This window comes from Balaenoptera borealis, assembly GCF_965194805.1.
Source record: "Balaenoptera borealis genome assembly, chromosome: 3".
Taxonomy (NCBI): domain Eukaryota; kingdom Metazoa; phylum Chordata; class Mammalia; order Artiodactyla; family Balaenopteridae; genus Balaenoptera; species Balaenoptera borealis.
The window spans coordinates 133,305,572-133,331,124 of NC_138866.1; the positions used below are offsets into that span (position 1 = coordinate 133,305,572).

General features: G+C 42.0%; 1 protein-coding gene across 1 annotated transcript in view; it reads left to right on the forward strand.

Annotated features, from left to right (window-relative positions):
* The first annotated feature begins 771 nt into the window (after positions 1-771).
* The window catches only part of CHSY1 (chondroitin sulfate synthase 1), a 79,803-nt gene continuing 55,021 nt past the window's right edge, over positions 772-25,553 (forward strand). The window contains exons 1-2 of the mRNA XM_082385154.1: positions 772-1,627; positions 15,401-15,896. Of these exons, the coding sequence (XP_082241280.1) occupies positions 1,305-1,627; positions 15,401-15,896 (819 nt within the window). The 5' untranslated portion in view covers positions 772-1,304. The remainder of the gene's footprint in view (positions 1,628-15,400; positions 15,897-25,553) is intronic.

Genomic DNA, 25,553 nt, shown 5'->3' on the forward strand with positions numbered 1-25,553 from the left:
CATACATTAAATGCGGGTAGTGTTAGGAGCTTGGACATTAAGTATAGCTTTTTTTTCAGGTTAGAAACTAGTGGCAGGGAACAAGGTAACTGAATTCACGGTTCATTCTCCAAGCGTGCACGTCTCAAACGGCTCCTGAACTGTTTATTCTATACGTGCTCGCTCCTACCCACACAGCGGCGCGAACAAAGATACAGTGTGAATTGGGCAGACGCAGGCAAGGTAGCCGGTGAGGTCCGCCTGGCTGAGGGCTGGGCATGGGGAGTGGGGTTTATCTGAAGACAGTCTATGCAGGAGGAACGAGTGGTTCGTGGAGAGTTTGCGGACCAAGAAGTCCCTTCTTAAAAATCCCTCCTAAGATTCACGCTACCGAGGCATCTTGCAGAACGGGACAGCCGGCAGGCACGGCCCCTCCGAGGGGATACCCTCGGGCCGGTGCTGGGCGCCGCTGCTGGGAGTCCGAGAGCTGGCCGGCGGCTGTGTGGTCGCCGAGAGGCTAACGGGCTGCCGGGCGCCGCGGTCCAAGCCCCCGCCGGCGCCGAACCCGGCCCCACGCCCCCTCCACCCGGGCGGCCTGGCCGCAGACCGCGCGGGCGCGGCCGGGCGGGGCGGGGCGGCGCGCCGCGGCGCGGGCTCCGCGCCCGCCCAAAGGGTTGATTTTTTTTTTTTTTTGGTCAAACTTTGGCCACGTGAACCGCCCTCCATTCACTTTTGCGCCAATCGGGCGACGCGGACGGATCCCGAGAGGGGCCAGGCTCCGCCGCCGCCGGGGCCGCTTCATAACGCGCCGTGCGTGACGTGAGGCACTCCTGTTGCAATGGCGAGCTAAGCCGGAGGATGTGCTGCGGAGGCGCCGGCCACGAAGAGGACCGGGGCGGGCGCAGCGCCAGCGGAGCCGAACCAGCTGGGGGACGAGGGCTGGGCGGGACGGGGGCCTGGACTCGGCTGCCACTGCTGTCGCCGTCGCGCTGGCCACTTGACCCGGAGCGCGAGCGGGAGGAGCCGCCGCCGTCTCGCGCCCGAGCCGCCGCCGGCGCGCGCCGGGCATGGTCCCTTCTTAAAGGCACAGGCCGCGGCTGTGGGGGTGGGCGTGCGGAACAAAGCGCCGGCGCGGGGCCTGCGGGCTGCTCGAGGGCTGCGATGGGCACGGCGGGCCCGCGGCGGCCTCGGCGCTGCCCGGGCCGGGCCTCGAGGCGCTAGGGCGGGCTGGCCTCTGCGGGCGGGGGCGGCGGGCTGAGGGCGCGCGGAGCCTGCGGCGGCGGCGGCGGCGGCGGCGGCGGCCCGGCGGGCGGAGCGGCGCGGGCATGGCAGTGCGCGGCCGGCGCGCCTGGCTCAGCGTGCTGCTCGGGCTCGTGCTGGGTTTCGTGCTGGCCTCGCGGCTCGTCCTGCCCCGCGCCTCCGAGTTGAAGCGAGCGGGCCCACGGCTCCGCGCCAGTCCCGAGGGCTGCCGACCTGGGCAGGCGGCCGCGGCTTCCCATGCCGGCGGGGCGCGCGGGGATGCGCGCGGGGAGCAGCTCTGGCCGCACGGCAGGGCCCAGGATGGCGGCCCGCACGACAGCAACTTTCTCTTCGTGGGAGTCATGACCGCCCAGAAATACCTGCAGACCCGCGCGGTGGCTGCCTACAGGTGAGCCCCTGGTCTCCGGGCACCGCCTCCTGCATCCAGCATCCCAGCGGACTGCCCAGCGGGTCCACCTGTGGCCCGTGGGATCGGGGTGCCCCGCGGGCGATGTCGGGCATTGGCAGCAGAGGTCAGAGGCGGGATGGTGAGCGCAACGCTCAGAAGGAAGGGCTTTGGGGTCAGACGGACCAGGGTGGCCCCTCTGGGTGTGGTCCTCACCCTGACTTTCTGCAAGGGACTTCATCTTTTCTTGTCCGAGTCCTCGCCTTTGTTAAATGAGCCCGAATGAACATTTCCCTCGTAAGGTTGTTGGGAAAACTTAGCACAGTTCTTGTGATAGTGATGGCAGTGGGGATTACTATTTGAGCCTTTGAAATCTTCACCTTTAGCTTTGTAGAACTAGAGCCGATGTTAAATGAATCTAGTTAGAGTCCTTCCACTTGTAGGTTTCACTGTTGGAATCATTTCGGTAAATGGAAGCGGGTACCCATTGCACTCTCAACCCCACCAGTCTGTTGAATAATTGGAAAGAGAACCTTTGGGAAAAGCAGTTACTGGCCCATGGTAGATTTGGTGTTAACTAGCCCAGTTGAGTGATGTGTGTGTTATCCGGTATCTGGGCTCTGGTTGGCCATATGAGTCAGAAAAGTGGCTGGAATCACGTTCAGGATTAACAAAGGGATTAGCCAAAGTAATCTTTAGAAGCGAGAAAGAGAGATGATTTTGGAATGGCAGATTTGTATTGGAATGAACTTGAGGTAGAAGAGGGATGTAGATTCAATAAAGGGATTTAATGGAAACCTTATATGTGTGAAGTACAGAAATGCTTACTCTACAGATAAGATTTGGGATTCATCCAGCCACAGAGCAAACCAATGCGCGGGAGGTCATCTGGGAATGGACTCTTAGAGCAGTCATTGCTGAGCAAGGCCAAGCTGGTTGCTGTTGGTTCTTAATTTATAACCAATATCTTCTTTATAACTTCAGCTTTTAACTCTAGTTCTGGTCTAAATTTTCGGGCATTAGATGTTGTGAGGGGAAAAGCATATATGGATCTCCCTTCCTTTAAGGGGGGAAGTAAAGGACTGAAAAGGAAGATGAAAGAGCAGTAGAGAATGTCTGCCCTTTCAGTGCATTGATTCCTCATTCCTGTGTGTTTCCATTAGGATCTTGTTTAAGTTCAGAGCCCAGGTTCTGCCAGCGAGGGTCCTGAGTGCCTGAAAAGGTAGCATAAATTTGACTAAGATCGTGATTTGGGAACCCGCAGATCAAGGTTTTCTCCCAGATCTATCATGAATTATCTGGAATTTTATACGAATTGTGTTTTTTTTGTTTTTTTTGCATTGAAGTATAGTTGTTTTACAGTGTTTCAGGTGTACATGTGCTTTTTGAAAAAAGAAATGTCTACATCAGAAAATGAGGATGAGCTGTTGACAGCATGATTTTGAAAGTAAATCTACATGACTCCAGTTTGGTGACAAGTCCTTTGAAATCACAACTTTGGGACAGTTACCAAAGTAGTTTGTTCAGATAGTAAACGGTGTGATTCCCTGCCCCCCAAACAAATACATGTTCATAGATACCAAATCAATATATACAGACTAGTAGGGGTCCTGGTACACCAGCAATACTCAGAAAATGTATGGCAAACTGGACTTACTATTTAACACCTCGGGATGATCTTTTCCCAAAGCCCATGCTTGAGGCTCTACTCTTGGCCTCCTTTCCAAATCTCCTACCTCATCTTTTTTGGAGGTAGGATTTTATCTCATTGTTTATTTTCTTTAAGGCAGTTAGGGAAAAGTAGAAACACAATTTGCCCTCTGACCCTTCTTTGTGGCAACTCTGCCTTTTTGATAAAACCCTTACCAGGAAATGGTGTATACTATTTAGTAATTCTGTCAGCTTTCCTGCATACCTTTTCCTGTATCTCTCTGATCTTAAGGAGTCATATTAGTTGGAGCCTGGGGGTGGACCTGCTTTGCTGGTTAAGGTCCTCTGCTTCTCAGCCTGTCAACCCTGTGTTTAGACTGGCTGCAGGGATGGCACAAGACAATTTTAGACTTCAGGAACTTTTGGGGAAGGCCAGAATTGGGATGGAGGTTATAGGATGTAACTTATGATTATGGCTTCGCTGTGCTTTGCAGCCTGGGCCAAAAAGTCCACACTCAGCTCTTAAATTGGTAATTTCATGCAGTATACAAATTGGCTTGAATCTTCTAGCACAAGGTAGATCTCTAGTTTGGCACTGAGTTTTACATCTCCCCTGAAAGGCAAATTCATTCTTTAGCTTAGAAAAAAACCTCAGTGTTTTTTGTTTTTGTTTATTAAAGTTAAATTATTGTTTGGCTTGTGGGTTGAAGGGGATGGCAGTGTTTTTAGTAAGATGGTACTATGATGTACTTTTATGCTAGGATATTGAAAATGTCAGAATTCAGATCTAGGGACTAGAAACTGTCTGAGATCCAGAAAGGAGCTAAAGCCTTCGAAAAATTCAAGGAGATACACTTGTCTGCACTAAAGTTGGTGCACTTTAATGATCGAAGAGCCCCATCATTACTGACTTTTACTTTTTAGACCTGCCATATGCTTACAGTGGGGGAGAGGGATCACCAAGAGATGTTAGCAGCGCAGTGACAGCTGAAAGCAGGCAAGAAACAGATTTTAACAAGCAGGCAAAACAAAACTCAAAGTGTAGCCCATCAGAGACAGGCCAAGGGTAACTCTCTCATAGGCACTGAGCAGATACCATAGCTGTTAAATTGACAGGAGTGATCCTGGTTCATCAGAATGTTCCCATACACTTAGGGTTTGTCCCTTTGTTCAGCAAATACATGCATGGCCCCTTGGGTCTGGACTCTGAGTGTTGGGAAACACAAGAGTGAAGATGCTTGTTCTCATGGAGCTTCTGCTCTAGTGGGAGGGACAGACACTAAAAAGAGGGTTTCAGCTAGTGATGGGTGCTGTGAAGAAAATAGAGCAGGGTAAGGGCAGGGTGGGGTGGTGTCTCTCTCTGTTAGGTTGTTGGGGAAGGCCTCCGAGAGTGTGGTGTTTGGGCCAAGATCTGATAATGAGGAGCCTTTGTGGGAATGTCATTGATGAGCGTGCTAGGCAGAGGGAAGAGTTGGTAAATTACAAGGCAGGAACCAGTTTGGAAAGGAACTTGAAGAAGGTCAATAAAAAGAGGATGAGGCCGATAGTGTCTGGTCTTATGGAATTTTACTCTAAGTGAATTAGAAATGCTTTGGAGGATTTAGATGGGAAAGGGAGGGCTTGCATTATATTCTGAAAAGTTAATTCTTGCTATTGTGTGGAGAATAGATTGTAGGGGAGTAAGGAGATGTTAGGAGATGGTCCAGGTGGAGATGAGCATGGTTGGGCCTAGAGTGGTATTAATGGGGATGGAGAGAAGAGGATGGTTCCAGGATATATGCTGGAGCCAGAGTTGAAGATGTGTTCACAGAATGCTTGTGAGGGTTGAGGCAGAGAGGAATCAAGGATGACTTCTAGGATTTTGCCTTGAAAGAAAGGGTGGGTGTTGGTGTCATTTACTGAGATGGGAAAAACTAGAGGAGGAATAGATTTAGGGGGAAAGAGGTTAAGTCAGCAGAGATCTGGTTTTGCACAGGAACAGGTGGATGTATCCTTAGCTTTATAAATGCAATGAATTTTAAAAAGAATTGAGAAAAGATTTATATCTGAAGTGATTACAGTGTGGGAGCTCTGAGATTGTCTTAAACTAAAATTCCCTTAGGGTTCTGGGTAGGGTGGTGTTCTACAAATAAACATATAAGATTTTTTTTTTTTAACTCATCCACAAAGTATTTGTGTTCTAGGTAATTTCACTTTAAAATGGTACAGTGATTCCTCCAAAGTTATTATGCTGGTTAATGACAAGTTCATCAGAATCCCTGGCTGGGTTCCTTGTGTCTTTTGTTATTAGCTGCAATTTGTATTTTTTCCATATTTTTTCTTTTTTCTTAGTTACATCGTTTGATATACAGAAGTTAGATGTCCATGTAGTTCAGTCTTTTCCTTTCTGGTTTTAGGGTTGTTCTCCCCATAAGCTCAGATAGTTTATTGCCCTGGAGAAGTTTTTTTTTTTAAGTAACATGTTTCTGATTCTAGAAGGGGTACAAATCACCTCAACCTCATTTTTACCCCAAATGTTACATTGTCTCAGCACCATCTGTTGAATAAGCTCCCATTTCCCTACCAATTTGAAATGCCATCTTCATCATACTCAAAATTCCTGGGTATGTTTTTGGACCTGCTCTTTTGTTTCATTGATCTTTCTGTCTTTTCTTGTGCCAGTACTACCTGTTGAAGTTATTGGAGGTTGAATAATATTTTAATATCCGGTACACAAGTTCTCCTTTGTTACTCTTCTGTTTCAAACATTTCTTGGCTATACTTACCTGTTCTTGCTAGGAGAGTTTTGGTGCTAGATTTTTTTTTTTAAATTAATGGTTTGATAAAAAAGAAAAAGCATTCATATTTAGCTCTTTAGTCCATTTTTGTGCCCAGAACACTAAGCTAATCCAACACCTTTTATTTATCTTGATTCTCGCTTCCCTTGCGCTGAAGACGGGAAACTGTTTTGTTCTTTCTCAGGAGAAAGAGGTGATGGTTCCCCTTCTTTGCCCCAGGAGTGATAAAGGGCGCTATTAAAGATTAGCATCAGTCTATAGGGAACTGTGGGAAGAAAATTTGAGAAACACTAGCTTTAGATATAGGAATCTTATTGCAAAATGTTGTTTTTATCAGTTAATGGCCTCTTCCTAATGCTTTAAATAAAGGTAGACTGTTCCTTTTACCAACCTTAATGAGCAGATCTCAGAGTTCCTTCTTTCTTGAACTCAGTAAACCATGTTTATCTTGAACCAGTTTAGAGCAAGGCTTGCTTTCTCAGATAGAATTCAGGTTGGCAAAAAAATTACTGAAAGGCTTCTATAATCCAAATAATCAACCTGTAAGTGAACTTTTGGGGCACAACCCATTTCATGTTATAAATTACCTGTATAAGAAAACTGGTGAAAATTGTGGTCCTGAAAATGACTTTAGTATTATATGTCATGGTTCCAGATCCTGATGGTCTCAAACAGAGTATTCCAAGGATAGTTGTAGTTGTCAATAGAAGAGTATACATGATTGTGTTTTTATTGCATTGGCAATTTCACTTTTCCCCATCCATTAATTAAGCTGCAGTTTTTGAAAATAGATTAATAATTCCATTCCTGCAGAGTTCATCATCTAGGGAAGGAAACAAACAATACTATTGAGTGATAGGGCTCACAGGGTGCCTGGACTAATTACTGTGTGGGTACAGAAGAAAGAGGCCTGCACTGACTTGTGAAGGGGATCGAGGTGGGTCTCACTCACATTCTTACCCCTCTTCCCTTGCATAGTCTTGAAGGATGAGCAGGAGTTTTTGAGGCAGAGATGACAACAGGTTCCTGGAAATGTGGAATAGCAGGAAGTAGTGAAGGGATGATGAGAAAGGGCTGGGATCTGAGAGCTAGTAATTCCATTAGAAACTTTTCCAAAGGAATTTAAAGATGTGTTCAAGGATGTATGTTATGAAGTGGAAATTGCAAGTGTCTTTGGTGTCCTGCATTAGGAGCTATGGACCATAGTTGATTTCACTAATTTGTCCATACTGTGATCTACTTCTCTAACCTTAAAAAATGATGTGGCCACAACACTGTAAAGCAACTATACTCCAATATTAAAAAAAAAGAGGAAAAAAAAAAAGATGTGGCTGAAATGTGTTTATTGGAATGAAGGGAGGTTCATAACATATCCAAGTGAGAGTAGGTTTTAAAATTGTATGCCCAGTATGAGACCATTTTAAAAATCAAATGAAATAAATGTTTGTGTTTGTGTGACATAGAAAAGAAAATGTAAAAGAATATACATACCACGATGCTGAATGATTTTTCATATTGGCACTTTCTTGTATTTTTGAGTTTTTCTACAGTGAACGCTTTGTAATAAAGCTACATAACTACAGTTAAAAAAGAAAAAGGAGGTGACAGCTCTTGGGAGGAAATGTGAGTGAAGTTTTGAGCGTGTTAAATTGTAAGTACCTGCAAGACTGCTGAGCATAGATGGCATGTTGGCCCTGGGTTCCCTGGGGTTTCAAGTCACGGTCATTCTTGTTTCAGTAAATGACAGTTACTCCTGCCCCAAAATGTAGGGTTAACACATGTATTTGGTTATTGTAACTGTATTTCCTCAGTTACTGTAACTTCACCCTTCCAGATGATACTTGGGAGAATCAGGTGACAGCGTTTTGTTTTTTTTTTTTTTAATTAATTTATTTATTTATTTATGGCTGTGTTGGGTCTTCGTTTCTGTGCGAGGGCCCTCTCCAGCTGTGGCAAGCGGGGGCCACTCTCCATCGCGGTGCACGGGCCTCTCACTGTCGCAGCCCCTGTTGCCGCAGAGCACAGGCTCCAGACGCGCAGGCTCAGTAGTTGTGGCTCACGGGCCCTGTCGCTCCGCGGCATGTGGGATCCTCCCAGACCAGGGCTCGAACCCGCGTCCCCTGCATTGGCAGGCAGATTCTCAACCACTGTGCCACCAGGGAAGCCCGACAGCGTTTTTAATGTGAGGATTTTTGTATATTCATATAAGTATTCAGTGCCTTCATCTATTATTGTCAGTGTCTTTTTGGCTTCTGGTTCTGGATAGAATTGGAGGAACAAGAAACTAAGTTACAGTGTAAAAGTAGTGAAACTGTTCGTCTCACCTTAATTCAGTGTCATTTCCTGAAGCGTTCAGGGCTGCTATATTTTTTCTGTAGTTGAGTACATTTTTCTGTGAATGATTAAAAATAAGGTGTAGACTGCTCTGATTTGATGTGAACTCTGGGCTTGCAAAACCCGAGAATTATTGAAAATGTAGATACTAATGCCATTAAAATGATTGTCTTGTAAATTGAACCTAGGTGCTGATTTTCTGTTAAACTTTGTTCTGTGTGTTTCCAACCTAATACCAGAAAATAATTGGGCAGGATTTAGAGTGGCAGAGGGACCCACACATGGAATGAGGGTTTCAGAAAGTAACGTTTGAATGAAGTCTTCTGGCCTTCGAAACCAGCCCAAACTCTGAAGGTGTCCTTGACAGGCAGGTCTCAGCCAGGCAGACAGAGTGGGAGGAGGTGGCTGAAGTGGGTGTAAGCCTTCTCTTATTATCTCTGACGACTGTTTTCTCAGCCTTAGCAGTAGAGGTGGGACTGCAGAACAAATGTGGGCAGACAGGTGTGGGGATGAACAAGCCAGTAGGCTGGCCAGTGGAGGTGTTGGAGTCAGACCCCACTTGCGTCCTGGTTTCCACATCTGTTAGCCTTGTGATCTCGGGCAAATTACTTACCTGGCTCTGAGCCTCAGTCTTCTTATCTGTAAAACGTGGGTATCGGTGCCTCTCACACCTTGTGGAGTTGTCATAAGGTTGAGTCTGATGCCCTCAACACACTGCCCTGCACGCCATGACTCCTTTTGGGTGTTGGTGATTGGGAAGCTGCCTTGATGCCAGGGAACACCTCAACAGAGGAAGAAGACTGGCTTGCACAGGAGTTGGCTGTGTGGGTTCAGGGTGGTTTTATTGTTTACATTAAACAACACTGATTTTTTTTTCTTAGAATTATATTTGAAAACTAATTTTGTTTATGCATGATTAAGAATTAGTTGTGTATTTACGCTTTTAAGTGTACAGCAGCAAAATATAAACTATCAGTGTATGCAAAGTAGCTCTCTAAGACTTGAAGCTTTGGAAATGGACCACAAGATCAGAATTTGCCTTCTGCCGCTAACGCTCCAAATTTTAATTCTTGTGTTTCAAAGAGAGCGTATTTGTGGTCTCTTTGTTGATGAGTATTTCTATTGTTTGCTGTGAACCTAGGCTCAAAGGGCAGGTTGCTCTTAGCTGTTAATACCTTGGAACTGCCTCCTGGGCTAGTGCCCAGGCCGTTGTTGAGGTGGGAAGCTGTAATCCACCCTCCAACATCTTTACTGGGGGAAGGGGGCAGGAAGGCTCTTTAATGCTTGCTTTTACGTTAAGTCTAGTTTTCAGGATTAATGGTAAGGAGTCTAATTTGATTTTTCCCAACATTTATGATCCCCGTTATATATTTCCCCACCTACTTCTAAAAAGAATTTGAGATTGCTCATATCATAAGGTCATATCCAGTGAGACAGTTAAAAATTTTAAAAGAGGAAGCCACATATCCGGAAACCACATACACGGAAGGGGGAACCTGCAGCTAAGTACCCTGACTGCAGTGCTCCTGGAGCTAATGGGCTGAATAAGGCTTGTATATCCTGCCGGGGGCATTCCTTCAGTTCCAGGAAAGGCCTTGAGTCCTCACTGGGTAGACTGTCTGGGAAGACCTCAGTTCTCCCAGGCCCGTGGCTGCTCTGACTGGCAGTATAGAACTGTCCTGCGTGTACTTTTTTGGGAGGATGAGCTAAGATTACTGCTCCGTCACATGGTGCCTCCTATAAGGGTACTCAATACATTTGCTCCGTTTCTCTACCACAGATGCAGGGGAGAAACTTCCCTGAGGTCTTAGTATCTGGAATCATTATGTCACTTAACCCTGAACAGTGAGACACAGTCTTGTGACTTCTCTTGGTTGTCTGCTGGAAGGCTTATAACTGAATTTGGCCCCGTGTTAACAGACATAGAGGCCACGTGACAACAGATAGGTTCCCCCCCCCCCCCCCGCCGTCCCCCAGCTCACTGGCTCTGCCTGGCCGTGGGTGTAGAGGTGGGTGGGCAGCCCCTACCCTGATTTTGCCCTCCCTGCTACAGGCACCACCTTCATGCCTTGCTCCAACTTTCCAACTTTTGTTTTTCTTTCGCTTAATTTTCTTGTTTATTCTTTTCATCCTGTGTGCATTTTGGTTAAGTTGTCTTAAATCCTTTCTGTAATAGGGAATAATATAAATGTATACATTTAATTTCTGTTATCTATCAGTTCTGCAGGGGAAAACTATATTCTCCCTTCCTTCCTTGACTACAAATTCTGAGGTGATTTGATCATATGAGTCTTTTCAAACTTAACCACTGTAACCATCAGACCACATATGTAATAGTGATTTGAGGGGACTCACAGAAAATCTCCCCTTCTTATTTATAAAGCTTATTGTAACTATTAAAGTTTAGAAAATGTGAAAGAAAGTACTCAATCTTACTCCATTTTTCTTTTAGTTTTTTCCATTGATTAGAGTAAAAAAAATATTTTTATTACACAAGTAAAATTATCTGTTAAATATTTTTATTTCTTTGGATGGTTTTTAGTTTAAACCTTTCTCCTGGATTAAAAAATTTTTTTTTCCCTAACTCTATTTGTTGTAGAAAACATGAAGAAAAGTAAATCCCTTCTGATCCTCTATCCAAAAATAACCATAGTAAACACTTTGGTGTAGAGTTGTACTTTATTTTATTTTGTATGTGTACTTTTGTTCCCTTATTAATCCATATCACAAGTATTCTATTGTCTGCCTTTAAAATTTACCTGTATATTATGAATGTGTACCCAGGACAACAGTCATGCTGTAGATGTGGTTTCGTACAGAAATGTATTTTATGTAGTTTTTCTTAAAATGACATGAATAGAAATGGAGACTGTTATTAAATCCTAACTCAGCAAAGGCAATCCTCAGCGAAGCTCATGTCCAGCTGCATGACTTAACTGTGATTTAGCTTGGTATAGGGTCAGTGTTTAGAAGCCTGGAGGAAAGGAAGGTTATTAGCTTGGCGCTCTCAGATTTCAGTTGTTTTTATCTGTGCTTTAGCAAGAGTTGGTTATCAGTCCATTGAAAAGTGAGCTTTCCGGCAGGGGCCCTTGCAAATGTTCTGTGGTTTCAATTAAGTGAGAGCTCTTTGCTCCCAGTTGTAAACGTGTTGATGGCAAAGTTGACATTTGCTTATGAAAATTAAGGAGGCTGACCTGTTCTGTCTCAGAAGGGGGGCCAGTTTGCTTCTTCAGTACCAGTTCCCTCATTTATTTGAAATTATTGATGTCCTCCCCCTGGCTTCCCCAGGGTGGTGAATCATGATTTATGTTCCAGAACTGTTTATGGAGCTATTTAAGCTAAAGGTACCCTAAGTAAAAAGATCATAATTTGTCAAGATTGAAGGATTTACAAAAGCTCCATATTAAGAGACTTCCCTCAAATCAGCAGTCATTTAAGAACAGAAAAAGGCAACATGAGGTTTTTCCTTGGGTTACCTGAAAAGGAAAAGATAATAATCAGTGGAGTTACCTTAAAATTGTAGAGAGGCTTTTAAAGATGGTTTGAGGTTAGATTGTCTGTTTTTAAAATTAACTGGTTGCTCTTCCTGGACAAATTACACCATTTCAAGTTATAGTTCAAGTATTAATCACATCACTGATGGTTGTACTGCTAGTGCTTCCATCGCTATATTCTATCTGGGGTGGCATATAGGAAGCAGAGCCAGACAAAATGAATTTTGATCCTCAGTCTAATATGAAAGATTCTGGTGTTTTAAGTGAGAACGCTTTTAAAGTTTAAAGTCTTTTTAGACTTCTACCCTGACATTGTCTTGAGATTGATAGTATGATAGAACTCTGTTATATAGCTTGAGTGTCAGGTTTTTAGCCAGAAATAAGAGAAGCAGCATTCTTCACAATGCCTTCACTCTGGTGTGTGATCTTGAGACTGACTATTCCAAGTTCAGCCCACACTTTCCTGTCTCCCTCATTTTTCTTTCAGTACCTTATTTTATTTGCAAACTCTTGTCTTCCCTAATAAGTCACACTTATGTAATGCTTACCTCATGCCAGGCTGACTTCTAAGCACTTTTAGATGTAATAATCCATTTAACCCTCACCACAACCCTATAAGGCAGGTACTATTATTATCCCCAGTTTACAGATAAGGAAAGTGAGTCACAGAGTAACTTGCCCAAAGTGAAGCCAGGATTTTCACCCCAATAGCCTGATTCCAGAGTCCATGCTCTTAACCATCACACACTGTATTGTGTGTCAAGAACAGGTTTTTCCTCTGAATGTAAGCATTGTCTTACCGACCCCGTATTCCAAATAACCCCATGATGCTTTAGGATTTTAATGGCTTCTGGAGTTGACTTACTTTAGTACTACTTTGAATGTGGTATGTATTATTAATCACAGAAGCAGTTGGGTAGAAGCTAAAGCTAAGTTGATTTTATTCACTACCCTTTTAAAATCAGTTGTAAGATACTACAGACTATTTTGTTTACAATTATTTCAGAAGTACCATGAACGGTAGTATATTTCAACTCCAGCATGTCTGTGGATTTTACCTCTTAATAATTATATTCTGGTTGTGTTTTGATTAAGTTGCTTTCTTTCTGCACGTAGGAATGTTAGTGTGCCTCACCTGGAAATTTCTCAAAGATAAGAGACAACTGGTTTCTTGCCCTTTTGCGTGCGCACGCTCATATATATGCACGGCATCTTTAAGTCCCTTATTTCACACGAGTGAGCAGTATTTATTGAACTCTATTACATGCCAAGGACTGAAATTATTTATGTTTTTGAAGAATTGTTCTGCCAAACAAAAATCATTTCTACATGAAGGGAGGAATAAGGGGCTTCTTGACTTGGATGGGGGATCTTCTTGGTATAACTTCGTTATCACTGACTTCCCCAGACTGGGAAATTGTCTCCCTCCTGATGATGGTGCTATGTCAGAAGAGTGCATTTAAGTTATATTTTATGTAGGTTGGGGTTCATTCCCATTTTAAAATGGACTTTTCTCTTTACAGGAGGGGTTGATTTCTCTTTAAATTAATTGCCTCGTTCCTACTATGTTTACATCCTTTTTTTCAGGAGCAAATCCTTTGTAAAAATGAAGTACAGTACCTGGTATAGCATCTGTAGTCCCATCAGGTTTCATTATGCCGAATTCTTTGTTAAGGGTTCTGTAAATGGCATAAGACATGTAGGTCCATTTAAAATCCATAGGCATTAAGGAAAAAAAAATTACAACTACTGTATTACATCCATTCTAAGATGCACTTTTTTTTTTCACATTTTAACATCTCTGAAGTGAGGATGCATTTTACAGTTGCTCTCATCATGTGATTATGATTGGCTATACAGGCATACCTCGGAGATACTGTGGAAGTTCCAGAGTGCTGCAATGAAGCAAATATCCCAATAAAGCGAGTCACAATTTTTTTTTTGGCTTCCCAGTGTATATTAAAATTATGTTTATGCTTAACAGACTGTGGTCTGTTAAGGTGCAATAGCATTATGTTTAAAAAGCAATGTACATATGTTAATTTTAAAATACTTTATTTCTAGACCTTTCTCACCTTCTGAGATGGCCCACATTCTGTCTGTGGAGTGTGTTTCTCTCTAAATAAATTCACTTCCTACCTATCACTTTGTCTCTCACTGAATTCTTTCTGCGATGAGACGTCAAGAACCTGAGTTTCATTAAGTCCTGAAACCAGGAAAAAGCTGAGAAGCAGACCTGGGACCCGGGATTGCTCAGACCACCTTAAGTCAGCCTCACGACCCCAGCTACTCTGGAAATTCCTTTCTCCGTGGTGGTTGGCTGGGTGCAGCAGCCAATCTGCCTGTGGCGCTCCCACATGGGTCCGTGAGGTCACAGTGAGCACTGGCCAATGGGGATCAAGGAACCGGCAACCAATGGCAGAAGGTGCTAGGATCTGCTGGGCCAATGGGAAGGCAGCGAGGCGCTCCCGGCTGGGTATGGAGAACGTGGCTCCCGCTCCCTAAGAGAAGCTGAGACCTTCGTGGTCACCTGATCCTGGCGGGTTGGGGGGACTCCGGCTCGGTTAGTATCCAGAGAACAGGGAAAAGCGAGCCACCAAAAAAAAAAAAAAAAAAAAGTTTATTTCTAAAAATACTAACCATTAGCTGAGCCTACAGAGCCTACCATCAGCCTCTTTTTGCAGTAGGAACATCAAAGATCACCATAACAGACATAGTAGTAATGAAAAGTTTGAAATATTGTGAGAGTTAAAATTGTGACAGAGACATGAAGTGAGCAAATGCTGTTGGAAAAATGGCGCCGATAGACTTGCTCCTGCAGTGGCTTCCTGCTGCTTTAAAGCATAAAGGCCCACATCTCTGGAGGGTTGCTAGGCCTTGCAGTTTTCCCCCATCAAGACAGCCCCCCCCCCCCCCACACACACTCTGGGTCTGCTTCTCATCCTTGATGTCACCAGCCTCAGGGAAGCATTCCCCGCTCCGTGTGTGGTTGGTGTCCTTTGTTTGCTCACCTTTCTTGGATAAATGTACGTCTGGCCTCATGTCGACTCCACATCAGCTGCAGGGTCTGTGTTTTGCTCACCGCTGCATCCCTGTGGCCTGATGCATACTTGGCACTTGATGAGCATTCCAAGAAAATGTGTTGAATGAACAATTTTTTTTTTTTTAAATTTTTTGTTTTAGAGGGCGGAGGAGTTTGTAGGTAGGGAGTTGGTAGTATCAGAGAATTAACCTGAATATCTAGACTTGGTGCCTTGGCAATTTGGTTTTCAGCCATAGCTAAAACATAGTTATCCGGGAAATATTTTAATACTTCATCATTCTTTTTCATTGGGATTCTTTTGAAAATGAGTTAGGACTTTGCAATATCCGGTAGTGTGGGCTTCCGTTAAGGGGAAGCTTTTTATCATCCTTTTGAATGTACATTCAAAGTGATTCAACATGAATCAAGATATGGGAATTTATGGAAATGGGAAGCCTGGAATAAACTGTTCCCTCACTGATGTTTATTTTAATTCCAGAACATGGTCCAAGACAATTCCTGGGAAAGTCGAATTCTTCTCTAGTGAGGGTTCAGACACATCGATCCCAGTTCCAATAGTGCCACTACGGGGAGTGGACGACTCCTACCCACCCCAGAAGAAGTCTTTTATGATGCTCAAGTACATGCATGACCACTACTTGGACAAGTATGAATGGTTTATGAGAGCAGACGATGATGTTTACATCAAAGGAGACCGTCTGGAGAATTTTCTGAGGAGTTTGAATAGTAGTGAACCCCTCTTTCTTGGGCAGACAGGACTGGGCACCACGGAAGAAATGGGGAAACTTGCTCTGGAACCTGGTGAGAACTTCTGCATGGGGGGCCCTGGTGTGATCATGAGCCGGGAAGTTCTCCGGAGAATGGTACCACACATCGGCAAGTGCCTCCGGGAAATGTACACAACCCACGAGGATGTTGAGGTGGGAAGGTGTGTCCGGAGGTTTGCAGGGGTGCAGTGCGTCTGGTCTTATGAGGTAAGAACAGAAGAAAATCTGTTGATTTTGTTACTAGTTCTGGACCAGTCATAGGAAACTATTAGTGATAATGTCCTCTTTAAGGCTTAAAAATTCATATTAAGTTATACATTTTTACCTTAGTTCTTTTAATTTGAATTCTCTCTTATTACTTTTTCTCTTGGTTTTTAGAACATACCTTATGTACTTTTGTCCTAAAATCTTAGTTAATAATGGCATTTGGGACCCAAAGAAAAGGGTTAATACAGGTCACAGTGATACTTTCATGATTTTCCAGAAGATTTATCTAATCTGACTTCTGATTTTGCAGATGTGATTATAAGAGTGTCCCTTTTCTCCCAAAGGTCTGACTTCTCTCATCAGGTCACGTTGACCGACACAGTTTAGAAACTTACATGTTTTAAATTCATAAAATGAGTAATGATGTAAAACAGCCAATAGTATTTGGCTTTGCATTTATATTAAACCTTGACTTTTTTACAGTTGTTATGATCTGTGAGTTTGCAATATAGTTGTTCCTTTCAGAATAGGCAGTTTCCAACTTATATTGATACATCGGTGCAATTTTTTGAAGGAAACCTACTTGGGGATGTTTTCTCTTTAATAGTTCTGGAGAATATGAGTTAGCTTTTGACTTTTCTTTGTTTTTATTGGCAGATGTGCACCTCTTGCCTACAGTTGCAGGATGTGATATTAGTCAGAATGGAAAAAATGATTTAGGTTGTGTTGTGTTTAGATTGATACACTATTGATAGTTGTGAGGAGCAAAGGGAATTGCTAGACCTTTGCCCAAGAAAAAGAAATGCATTTTCAGATGTAAACTGTTAGCTTGTCTTCTGAGTTAATTTTCTAAAGTGCTTGTGTGAAGAAATGGTATTCTTGCCTGTACTTGCCTTTCTCCTAGACTTCTTTTTAAATGTCTCCTAATCACACTATTTCTTTAGTTTGAACTTCTAGGGAAGTGGACATTTTCGAGTATACAGGAAGTAGTCTTCATATAGTTTCCAGTTATAAAAGAAACATTTTAAATCCCAAATGTGATCTGAGTGAACACTCTAATCTCTTTGTGTACCTCCCCCGCCTCCCCATGCATGGGCCATTGCTCACTGGATCTAGGGGGATTCTGTTTTCATGGATTTTTGCTGCTAGGAAAGCTGTTTGGAGATTTCGTGCAGTTTTAAGCACGATACAGCTGGCAGTATTCCTGCATTTTTCCCATCCTTAATTAAGTAGTTATAACCTTAACAAGTTTCATTATTCTTAAAATGTGTAATGCCTTGTGTATTTTGGAGTGCTTTATGCTGCCCCTGATCTCTGAGAAGCTAGCCTTCCTGCTAGAACTGCAGAGGATAGGCCTACCTTTGAGAGAGAATTTTTAAAAATCTGTTTTAGTGTTGTCATGCTGTTAGATCTTACACGCTGATAGATGGACGCCAACAGAGTCAGTACCTTGAGTTTATCAAGAACTCTGACCTAACATTAGTGCCAAGATAGAGTGAGAAAGTATTGTCCTGAGGGTGTAGGGGTTGGGAGACAGTTTTGGGGCTATTTCCCTTTATTATGATGTAATCGCCAAAGTTTTCTAAGGCCTGAAGTGAGGGTGCTGGGAATCATCCTGTCTGTACACTTGGAACTGCCGGTTAGACTTGACGCATCTGGTAAATGACCTTATTAGCTAAAAGGATCTGGTGGGGGAGGAAGCTCCTTCCCTGGGTCACTCCCTGTCCTTGCCCAGGATCTCCTGAGTCAGCTTCAGATGCTGTCGCTACTGCTTTGCATTTCTCTAAATGCCTGATGACACAGTTTTTTCTAGATACTGCTGGCTTGATCTCCACAGGGCTTGTACCAGATGACTCTCCTCTTGTGGGAGAATATCTTTTCCCAGAGTGTGGCTTGCAAATGTGGTATTTTTATTATATGCAAATTGTGAGTTTAAGTGTAGTCTAATTTATCATTCTTTTCCTGTGTGGTTTGTGCTTTTCATGTCTTAAGAAATTCTTCCCTTCCTTGGGTCACAGGAACTTTCTATACATTTTTCTATAAATTTAGTTTTGCCTTTCACATGGAGTTCATCCTTATCATTTTTAAGAATTCTATTGGGACATTTATCATTTTATTAGACCTTTGATTTCTTTTCCGTTTCCTTTTTTGTTCTAACAAAAAAGGCTTAAGAGGTTCTAACCTAAGTCATCATTAGGATTTATCATTGTGTTCACCACTCAGGCGAGATTAATACCCTCATGTGGTTGAGGAACTTTTATTAAACTTTCTGTAAATGTAGTTTCTCCATTAAGGCTCACATTATGAGAAATTATTGAGGTGGAATCTTATGTTAAAGACAATTATGTTAAGCTTTGGGTCTTGGAAGGTACTTATTTAACTCTATTATAAACCTAGCTAGAAGGTGTAATTTTTTTTTTTGCAAGTCCCAGATAATGTCTTGGGATTACACTTACATAATTAAAGTGGCTCCTCAGGAACAACTGTCATAATCAAAATCCAGATTCATTTCTAAGCTTGTTTTGACTATTTTTTTTGTTTTTGGCCGCACCACACATCATGTGGGATCCTAGTTCCCCAACCAGGGATTAAACCTATGCCCCCTGCATTTGAAGCACAGTCTTAACCACTGGACCACCAGGGAAGTGCCTGTTTTGACTATTATTGGTGGCTAATTATAAATACATGACTTTAAAAACTTTATTTGGAAATCATTTTCATTTCACAGGAACATTACAGGAAAAAAAAAAGTACAAGGAACATCCATATACCTATACCCAGAGTAACCTGTTATCGTTTTACTCCATTTGTGCTGTCATTTGCTTGACTGCCCCTCCACCCTCTTCCAGTACAGAGACATAGACTTACCTAACCACCATTTATGGGTAGCTTTCTTTGTGGCCCTTTACTTTAAATAATGTCAATGTATTTTGAGTACAAATAGAGAAATTCTCTTATACCACTACAGTACAGCTTAAGTAAATTTAACATAATGTTGTCTCTAGACTCAGTAAAGTCCTGGTAACAGCTCTTCCTTCTCCATTACAGGCTCTAGCCTGGGGTCTTGCATTTGATTGTCATGTCTCTTTAATCTAGGATGTTTGCACAGCCTCTTTCTTTGTCTTTTATGACCTTGGCATTTTTGATAAGTGACTTTAAAAATTTCATTTTCATAATGAAAAAATGGGACTGCAATATGGTAACCCATTAGGTGGTTTTTAGTAATGCTTGTCAAGGCTTATTAAAATCTCCCACTGTGAGGACCCAGCAGCAGAGAGAGTGTGGGCCTTGAGACTGTTAATACTGGTGGAAAACAGGTAGGAGGAGCTGGCAGGCCTGACTCCCCTTTGTCACATGGGGTCAACATCACTAACTCAAGTTATACCAGTTTTTTTCTTTTTTTGAGAAACATTATTGAACAATTTGAAACAGTAATTTATTTTATTTAGGCAAATCTATGAAATATTATACTACTCTTTTAATAGGAGGGGACAAAAAGAAAGTTGACCTAAGTAATCTATTCACTTTATTTTTCTTTTCTTACTGAAGTATATATATATCATACCTTTGGAAAAGTGCACAGATCATAAATTAGTATAGAGCTCAATGGATTTTCACAAACTGGACACAGCTATGTAACCAGCATCCAGATCTTGCTTTTATTATTTTAACTCAATGTTTGACTAGGTAGAAAATAATCATTACTAATGAAAGTTTGCAACAAGCATAGATAGATTTGGCAACTTAAAAAAAAGTTTATCTTTTTAATAGCTAATGCTGTCACATGGTTCAGAATTCAAAAGTGCAAAGGGTTTACAAGGATAAGTCCTCCCACCTCTATCTCCAACCACTGGGTTCCCCTCGTGAGTCAGCCACCATAGTGCACCTTTACAGATACACCCTATGTGTATATAAGCAATTAAGTTTGTATATCTTTCCCCTTTTATATGAATGTTAGCATGTTTTATATACTATGCACATCTTGCTGGTTTTCACTTACATGTCTTGGAAGATTTTCCTTTCGGTACATAAAGAGCTTCATCTTTTTTTAATGGATATTCAGGCTATTTCCAGTTCTATTCAGCAGTGTTTCTAACCAGTCATTTATCCTAATGTTTCCCAGTCTTTTTTACATCATGGCACACATGTTGAGGCAACTGCTTCGAGAGGGCTCCTGCTACCCCATCCCCTAACCACTCTACCCGCCCTCTGCAGACCCAAAGGGATTGTTATTTGGCACATCTAGAACTGTTTGGGATACACCAGTACACCAAGACACACCAGTTGTGATGTCTGAGTTAACCAGTTAGTATTTATTAAGGGGTCATTAATGGCCCCAGTACTGCCCTCCAAACTGGTAGGAAATTGCAAAAGAAGAATGAAAGATGAATGGCCTTTTTCTCCCTCAAAGGCTTTAGTCAAGTTGAGGAGACAAAAACATATATGTTCATGAAATAGTTGAAAAAAAACTTAAAGGTGTAAAACCTTGTGATGCTGATTTTAAATATAAAACAGAAGGGTAAGATCTATGATGCTCTTTTTTTTTAAAATTTATTTATTTTTTAGCTGCATTGTGTCTTTTCTGTGCGCACAGGCTTTCTCTAATTGTGGGGGCTACTCTTTGTTGCTGTGTGCGTGCTTCTCATTGCAGTGGTTTCTCTTGTTGCGGAGCATGGGCTCTAAGGTGCGCGGGCTTCAGTAGTTGTGGCGCGTGGGCTCAGTAGTTGTGGCTCAGAGGCTCTAGAGAACAGGCTCAGTAGTTGTGGTGCACAGGCTTAGTTGCTCCGCGGCATGTGGGATCTTCCCGGACCAGGGCTGGAACACATGTCCCCTGCACTGGCAGACGGATTCTTAACCACTGTGCCACCAGTGATGTCCCTATGATGTTCTTTTTATAGGAAGGCATATCACCAAGGGGAATTGGAGTTTAGAGCAAAATATGTGAAAAGAGAAGTTCTTCCTTATTAGTCTGACTGGCTTTTAAAGGAATACTGAACATCCTTACATCAGAAGCCTGAGATTTTTTTCTTTAATCATAGAAGAAATAATGTTTCTTAACTGCTAGTTGTCTTAGAGCTGGTTTGTGTTATAGGGGTGCCTTCCTCATTCCTTTAGGCTGCCCATTAACCTTACCTGGCCAAGAACCAGGCAGGCCTCTAAATGGCTAGAATAGATGCTCAAGTACTGAGCACTAATGCAGCCTGTTTCTTCGAGGCAGAGCCCTTCATGGTCTTATACTGAGCCTTATTCTTTTGTTCTGGCAGTTTGGTGGTTCAATTTCCAAGCCCCTGATAGATTAGAAGGGCAAATTAGCACCCCCAAAAGGAGGCTACTATGTAAGGACTGTGTCAGCAGTGAGTGGGAAAGGCATGAAGGGAAGTGAAAAATAAGAGAAAGTAAGGCGGCTGTGAACAGCACAGCAGTCTAAGACCAATCACTGTGTTACTGATTTCTATCTAATTTCATTCCATATGGTTGGAGAACATACTTTGTATTATTTCCAATTTTTAAAAATTTATTGAGTCTTTTTTATGGCATCACATATGGTGTACCCTGGAGAATGTTCCATATGTACTGGAGAAGAGTGTGTATTGTGCTCTTGTTGTGTGGACTGTTGTCTAAGTCTAGTTGATTTTTATGTTGATCAAGTCTTCTCTTTCCTTGTTTGTCTGGCTAGTTGTTCTATCCATTATTAAAAGTTGGATATTGAAATCTCCAATATTATTGTTGAATTGTCTATTTCTCCATTTTATTATATCTGTTTTTGCTTCATACATTTTGGGGCTCTGTTGTTAGGTGCATATATGCTTATAACTGTTAGATCTTCCTGATGGCTGACTCCTTTTATCATTACAAAATTTCTTCTTTCATCTTTAGTAACAATTTTTGTCTTAAAGTCAATTTTGTCTGATATTAGTACAACCACTCCAGTTCTCTTTTGGTTACTGTTGGCATGGCATGTCTTTTTCCATCCTTTCACTTTCAGCCTATTTGTGTCTTTGAATCTAAAGTGTGTCTCTTGTAGAAAGCATATAGTTGGATCATTTTTAATCCATTCTGCCAGTTCTGCCTTTTAATTGGAATGTTTAATCTATTTACATTTAATATCATTACTGATAGGGTAGGATTTATGTCTCTCATTTTGCTATGTGTTTTCTATGTCATGTCTTTTTTGTTCCTCCATGTTGCTTTCTTTTGTGTTAAATACATATTCTCTATACATTTTCACTCTCTTGTCATTTCTTTTACTTTATTTTTTGTTATTTTCTTAGAGGTCACCCTGAGTATTACAATTAACATATTAACTGATAACAACCTAGTTCAAATTAATACCAACTTAATAACAATAGTATATGAAATCTTTGCTCCTGTATAGCTAATTCTCCCCTCAGTCCTTAATGCTGTTATTGTCATACAGATTATATCTTTCTACATTGTATGCCAATCAACGTAGATTTATAATTAGTGCTTTATGAGGTTGTCTTTTAAACCAGATTAGAGAAAAAAAGACTTATCAATACAAATTTAAAAAATACATTTATATTGTCTTTTTACAAAAGACAATATAAATTGTCTTTTTACCTGTATAGTTACTCTTATTGGACTTTTTATTCCTGTGTATTTGAGTTACTGCCTAGTGTCTTTTCATTTTAGTTTGAAAGACTTCAATATTTCTCATGTGGCAGGTTTGCTAGTGACAAATTCTCTCAGTTTTTGTTTGTCTGGGAATGTCCTAATTTCTCCTTCACTTTTGAAAGATGCTTCTGTTGATACAGAATTCTTGGTTGAGTCTTTCTCAACATTCTGAATGGAGGCTTTCCGGTATCCATGGTTTCTGATGAGAAATCAGTTGTTAATCTTACTGAGGATCCTTCCTATGTCATAAGTCGCTTTGAGATTCCCTCTGGTTTTCAGGAGTTTGATTATTTGTCTGCATGTGGCTCTTTCTGAGTTTACCATACTTGGAGTTTATTGAGTTTCTTGGGTGTGTGGATTGTTTTTCATCAAATTTGGGAAGTTTTCAGCCATTATTTCTTCCAGTAATCTTTCTGCCCCTTTCTCTTTCCTGCTCTTTTCTGGGACTGCCATTATGCATATGCTCAGGCTCTGTTTATTTTTCTTTATTCTTTTTTCTTTCTACTCCTCAGATTGGATAATCTCAATTGATTTACCTTCAAGTTTGCTGATTCCTTCTTTTACCTGTTCAAATCTGTTGTGAATTTTTCATTCCAGTTATTATACTTTCCAACTACAGAATTTCTGTTTGACTCTTTTTTATAATTTCTCTTTCTTTATTGGCTGCCTTTTCCCCCTTTTTATGAGCAATACTTCCTTGTTTCTATGCATGTCTCATAATTTCTAGTTGGAAATTGGATCTTTTAAATAATATAAACCACTTTGGAAATCAGATTCTGCCCTCTCTCCATGGTTTGATGATGTTGCTGTTGTTTGTTTAGTGACTTTTTAGAACTTATTCTGTAAGGTCTGTATTCTTTTTGTGTTTGTGGCCACTAAAATCTCTGCTTGGTTTGCTTAGTGGTCAGCTACTGATTGCATGGAGATTTCCTTAGGCGCTGGAACGAATAAGTTTCCCAGTCTTTGCTCAGGGGTTCTGTGTATCTGTTCATGTTTGCCTTCAACACTCACCTGACAGTTTTCAGCTCTTCCTTAGCTGCTTCCTGCTTGTGCAGAACCTCAAGGTCAACCAGAGATGAGTGCTTAGGGCCTTCTCAGGTCTTCCCTGGGCATGCACACAGCCCCATGCATGTGCATGGCCTTCTGGATTCCCAGAAATATGTTAAAGCTTTTCAAAGCCCCTTATGGACATCTCATACCCCAGCTTTTCTCTTTAAGCTTTTTGGTTAGCCTGTTTTGTCCTGTTAGCCACTTCCTCAGGCAGCATGATGTTCAACAATTACCTGTGATTGTTTTTAACAAATATCTCCCCCCTTCCCCACCAAGAGGCTGTTTGCAATGGGAGAACTCTGGGTCAGGTCAAATAAAGACAGCCTTGCAAGTGAGGTCTTCTAGGGAACCACTAGACAGATCAGATAATGACAGTTCTCTGGGAGTGGGGTTTTGAAGGATCACCAGCCCCATTCTGCTCCCTTCCATGGCTGCTGGTTTCCACCGTGACTGTGGACTGTTGATTTTCAAACTTACCACATTGCTAGGGATCTGGGAATGGAAATAGGGCAAGTTAAAATGTCACAAAACTCACGGTTCTTACCAAAATTTCGCTGTTATTCTTGCATAAATGCTTCCTGGATTACCTTTGACTAATATCCAGAGTCCTGAAAAGGTTGCCTGAAACAATTTTTGCCCATGATGTCTTTGCTTTTGTAAAGGAGAGAAGTTTTGGAGTTCTTTACTCCACCACTTTCATTGATGTCACCTAAGACTGTTCATTATGGGGCCTTAGCTTCACAGCTTAAATTTTGCTTGTTCACAATCAGATAAATCACTGAGTATCCTCTTACCCTCACTGAAGAAGTCAGGAAATTGTATCCTAAAAATTAGGAAGACTTCCAACCCATCAGTTACAGTATTCACACACATTCATTTTTCAGATTAAGTTTGAACGCCTGCTATGACCAAGAGACTGTTCTTGATGGAGGCAGCAGTGCAGAAGGCGAAGGCCCTGCTCTCTTCCGTTCTAGTGGGCTGCACCAGGTGTAGAGAGAGAGACGGTGAGGGCCAGAGTGTGTATGGCGTGTTTAAGACGAGCGAGGGGACCGCTGTTGCCCCAATGGCGTAAGCAAGAGGAAAGAGGTGAAGGATGAGGCCAAGTGGCACAAGTGCTGGGGGAAACAAGGTAGTGAGTGTTGAGGACATTTTTTAGGGCACAAGAGGCCTACGTTTGAATCACAATTGATTTGGCTTCATTCTTCGCCAGGTGCATGATCTTGGACAGCGGGTTCCCTGCCTTCACTGGACCTTAATTTCCTTTAAAAATGGGATAAGAAATTGCCTACCATGTAAGATAGTTTCAAGGATTAATTGAGATGATGCATATTATCATAGGTAGTGCTTTGGCACAGAGGGAAGGCTCGGGAAATGCTATTGGGGGATATCCTCAAGTGTCTGAAAAACTAAGCCTTTCAGAACTCATTCCCTGAGCACTTTGCATAGATTTTGACCTATATCAACAAATACTTGAATATGATTTGTAGTAACAGTGTGGTCTTGGAATCTCTGTTTGCTTTTACAGTTCTGAGAAGACTATTCTGACAGAACAAATCAAAGTTTACCTGAAATGGAGAAGTCAGTTGCTTTGGACCTGTAATTATTTTAGTGGCAAGACAAAACCTTCCATAGGTACATAAACACCTCTGAAACGGTTTCACTGTTTAATATATCAGAGTCTTGTGGTTGTGAGGTGTGGATCTAAAGGCAAATAGATACGTCTTCATTATGTTCAAGTTGGGTAGGAATATCTTAAAGATATTCTAGGCTTTATATATTAACCACCTTTCTTACTGGAAGCTCATAATGAGGCATATTTAACTTATGTTTAGTTGACAGAAAAGGGCTCTTAGCCACATTATCAGGAGATGGGATCCATATATCCTTTTCTTTATCTTAAAATATAGCAGAAGAACATTTCCTGTATAGTTGAGAAGATTGAGATCACAGATGTCATCACCCCAATTCTGT